The 4,411-nt window shown below is 42.8% G+C and overlaps 1 protein-coding gene across 1 annotated transcript in view; it reads left to right on the top strand.

Moving 5' to 3' along the window:
• DCAF4 (DDB1 and CUL4 associated factor 4) overlaps positions 1–3,239 on the top strand; it is an 18,911-nt gene extending 15,672 nt beyond the window's left edge. The window contains 4 exon segments of the mRNA XM_006030362.3: positions 73–170; positions 872–1,048; positions 1,538–1,652; positions 2,810–3,239. Of these exon segments, the coding sequence (XP_006030424.1) occupies positions 73–170; positions 872–1,048; positions 1,538–1,652; positions 2,810–3,003 (584 nt within the window). The 3' untranslated portion in view covers positions 3,004–3,239.
• Positions 3,240–4,411: the final 1,172 nt, after the last annotated feature.

Raw genomic sequence — 4,411 nt, 5'->3', positions numbered from 1 at the left:
CCCCCCCCGACTCAGGAGGCACTAGTCACCCATTCCCAAGCTGATATATGAATATATTCATATCTTTCTCAGGTCAGACACGACGGGTTCTTGTGACCAATGTGATTACAGGTCACCGGCAGACATTTGGAACCAGCAGCGATGTCCTGGCACAACAGTTTGCAACCCAGGTAGGAAGGAACAGAAATCTTTAATCTTCTAGAGACAGGGATACCCATTGTGGTGTGGCTGCTTCATGATGGGTACAGTAGCTGTTCAGTAATAAAAGTGCCTTTTTATCTGATGCTGGCACAGGGTAGAGAAGCAACAAAAGTAAGTTGCTCCAATTTCAAGTTCCATTAGTAATATACAGAAGGGGCAAAGGGAATCAGTGTTTGTCAAATGGATATGAGCTAAAAAATAAGTGAATCAGGTACAAGGAATAGTAGTAATAATGCTTGACATTCATAGCATCTTTCATCAGTGGACCTTGAGCTATAGGATTGCTGCCATTTTACTCCCAAAATTGAAGCAATTTGTTCAGTCATATGGGGTCAGCATTAAAGGTGGAAATAAAATGTAGGTAACCTAATATCCATTTCCCCTTCTCTAACCATTGGCACAAGCTTCTATTTAGTAATTAACTCATCTTTTGCTGCCTCATATTTGAAGGTAGAATTGGAAGTCTGTTGTTGGCTGCAGTGTTTCACAATGGGACACTGATACTTTTGTTTTAGCTACCCTCCATTTTCAGTGAAATTGTTTGTGGATCACAAAAAAATGAGAACATGCCTCCCTAGAAAGCCAGCCATAGCAACCTCCTGGAGACGGCTGTAAAATCCTATGAAACGTTATGAGGGTCATTTCCTCTTTCACTTTTGGTTTTATCCAGACTCCAGTGCTGTACAATGGTTGCCGTTCAGGGGAGATTTTCAGCATTGATGTCCGTCAGCGCAGCCAGAAGGGCCAGAGCTGGAAAGCTGTTCGTCTCTTCCATGACTCAGCAGTTACGTCAGTGTGTCTTCTCCAGGCTGAATACTATCTTATGGCAGCAGACATGGCCGGAAAGGTAGAGCTTCATTTATTTTATGGACAGTTAGATCTTGTCCTGTTTGGTCTGTTGGCCATTGTCAAGTTCATCTCTGAATCTTGAAACAGGATGCCATATTCTTTGGAGAGCATATTAGTTATTTTGTGTCCCAGCCCTCCCCTTTGCTGATTGGTCAGAAGAAAGTTGTGAATGGCCTGTGGAGCTCTGTATTCCCACTTAAGAGACTTGTAGTTCTGTGATGTTTGGAAGTTGTGCTTGGGAAACTTCCTGAGGGCTGCAAAGAAAACGGGATTGTTTTCTTTAAATGCCTTTTTTTCAACCAGGATCCTAAGCCAGTGGTTCAGATAATGTGGCCACTTGTGCCTAGGTCTTAGTACCATATCTTGGGCTGCTGTTTATTTCCCCCTGTTTCCAGATCCATATTTCCATTTCATCAGCAGCTTACTGTCAGATTGTTCCTATCTTGCTAAAATGTACTTTCTTCCATTACTGTTTCAATTCTCACAGATAAAGCTCTGGGACCTGAGAGTAGCTAAGTGTGTAAAACAGTACAAGGGCCATCACAATGAATATGCCACTCTCCCATTGCACATAAATGAAGAAGAAGGCCTTCTTACAGCAGGTATGTTGACTTTCAATTGGTATGTGTGTATCTGATGGTGTTTACCTAAAGGTTGGGGGAAGGAAGTACATTTCTAGAAGTAGGTAATTTCAAATTTACGAAAGCAATAATTCCTCTGTAGCTCTTGAGAGCAGAATAAGTCATAAGAGCCTAATTGCATTAACATAATTGTTTATAGTTTCATTATGCGGTAACTACTTTGAGTTTCAAAGTACTCTCAAGAATTTCATTCAGGACAGATAGTTCAAAAGATAGGGGAAAAGTCACAGCAGTAAATATTTGATTTGGAAGTGCAGGAAAACAGCACTAAAAACCTTATTTTTAAAAGGATAATTTTTGTAGGAGAGACCTGGGAAGCTCGCATTAAATTAATATTACTTTTTTTTCCCCTGATGCTCAGGAGAAACAATGTGATGAAGGTGGTCATTCATGTTCCAAGATATTTTTGAGTTTGTCTTTTATTGTAATGCCTTTTATTTTTTATTCTTGGTTTTAGACCCCTTTTGTATCTTACGAATCTACATGCCAGTCTTCTGCAATTTTTGTTCATGTTGAGAGAAGCTGCATAATATTTATAAAGCTCAAAAATACATAATCTTGCTGTGGCTGAAGCCATTCAAATGCATAGAAAGAAAATTACCAGGTCTTTGTAAAAATGTGGTTTCACTGGGTTTTCTATAAGTGGCAAATTAGGGAAAGTGTTCAAGGTGTTTGTTTGATTGATTGATTGATTGATTGATTTCTGTTTTGTTTGATTTTTTTCTAATGTCATTGTCTTCTCCTCCTCCCTCCTACATTGGTAAAGAACCTGTAAGTGGGGATACCACTTCAGCTATTGATTTTTAGCTCACACTGTGTTACCGGGCAAATTCTTGTCTCTAGTTATTTCCATGCCACTGCAACACCACTCCAGAATAGAACAGGCCTATTGTTGCATTACTAAAGGCTTAATGTTGCTTAAATGCACTGCTGTTGTTTTTTTCTTTGTTTAAAGTTCAGGATTTTTCTTATGGGTAGGTGGCAGTGACCAATAATTCTTTCTTAGAGCATATTACAGACAGACCTTTTTTACTCTTTTGGGTTAAGAATTTTTCAAAGCTGAGTCATGGTTTGTATGGTTTTTCCTTGTTCTGATTCAAATGCCTTTCTCTCCCCAGTTGGTCAAGATTGCTACACAAGAATCTGGAGTCTGCAGGACACCCATCTGCTTAGAACCATCCCTTCTCCACACCCATCCTCGAAGGACTCCATCCCCAGTGTGGTCTTCTCTTCAAAACTTGGAGGGAGCCGAGGAGTTCCTGGTCTGCTAATGGCAGTGAGGCAGGATCTCTACCACTTCTCTTATAGCTGAGGCAATCCATATTGTCCCCAGACTAAGGTTACAGATCATCCAGCCCACCTGAGTGACTCAGCGTGGAGGTGGCACAGGTGGCCTTTTATTATAACTATTGTATTGGCTAAAGTTGTACAGCTGGTCCATCTGCTATCATGCTGGAATTCTGAACCCAGGAGATTCAGCAACTTCCTACTGCATCTGCTGTATGTCCCCCATACAATTTTAAATAAAAATGGTACAGTAGTAATTAACTGCTTGGGCAGAGTACAGACTTCTGAATTCAGCTGTGAGCTTTGAAACAAGGGTAATTATTGGTGTGTCTGGTTTGTGGCTACTTCCACTAGCTGAAGTTCACTGACACAAGCTGCGTAGAAAAAAAGCTTCCAGCTGTAGTCTAGTTCTGTCAGGTGTTTGGAACCTGCTTTAATCATGCTCTTTCTAGAAAGCTCTCATTCCCATTCAATCCCTCTCCTTTATTTGAGGAGGAACTGGAAGTGTCAGTTCTCTTGAACATGAGCAGACTTGAGACAACAGTAAATCTCATCTGTTAATATAAAGAGGTCTCTGAGGGTGCAGTTACATGTTACACTTAGACTGTACTAAGCACACTTAAAATGTAAGCATCTGCACATTTAAATCTCATTAACGCATGCTAAGTGCCCTCTGAGCATCTTAGTTATGCCACTTCAGGTGAGTGTTAACTCTGAGTCATGCTACCTAGCTCATGTTGAGGTAACTTAAGTCTGCTCCACAAATATACAAGAAGCAATTTGCAGTCTTCTAGCATCTTGGGATGCACCACTCCCAGCCCCACCCAGAGCATGGATAGAGCCCAGGTATCCTGGCTCCTAGCCACAACTCTGCTCACCAACCCTCTAGTGGTAAGTCAGAGCTGTACAGGCAAGAAGAAGTATTAACAGTTGATGTGTGACTGCTCACAGCATATTATTAGGCCTTTGCGAAGCGGCTAATATTCGCTTTGGATTCAGCTGATTCGTGGGACAATGATTCGATTCAGTGATTCAAATCACAGTCCCAAATCAATTCTGCCAAATCTGATTCGGAGATTTGGCCACCACCAAATCTCCGATTCGGCCTCATCCCCTGCCCACTCTACCATCCCCGTCAATGGCTGCCCATCTGCCCCAGCTCCCGGCTCTTTGGGGAAAAAAGCCCAGCATTCACCGGCTGCTGCCAGGTAGGGGGCAATTCCCCGCTGCCCCATGCTGCGTAGGGGGCTCTATCACAAGCCCCCATCCCCTGCCTGCTCTCCTAGCCCCAGCTCCTGGCTCTTTAAAAAAATAAATAAAGCCCCCACTCACTGGCTTCTGCAGTGATCCCCCCTGCCCCGCACTGCGTGGGGGGCTCTGTCACGAGCCCCCAGAAGCCCCAAGGCTGTTGCAGCAGCCGGTGGGGGGGGCTT

Source organism: Alligator sinensis, unplaced genomic scaffold, assembly GCF_000455745.1.
Source record: "Alligator sinensis unplaced genomic scaffold, ASM45574v1 scaffold381_1, whole genome shotgun sequence".
In the NCBI taxonomy this organism is placed as follows: Eukaryota; Metazoa; Chordata; order Crocodylia; family Alligatoridae; genus Alligator; species Alligator sinensis.
Note: the sequence above shows the minus strand (reverse complement) of the source record. Positions and strands in the feature narration are given on the sequence as shown.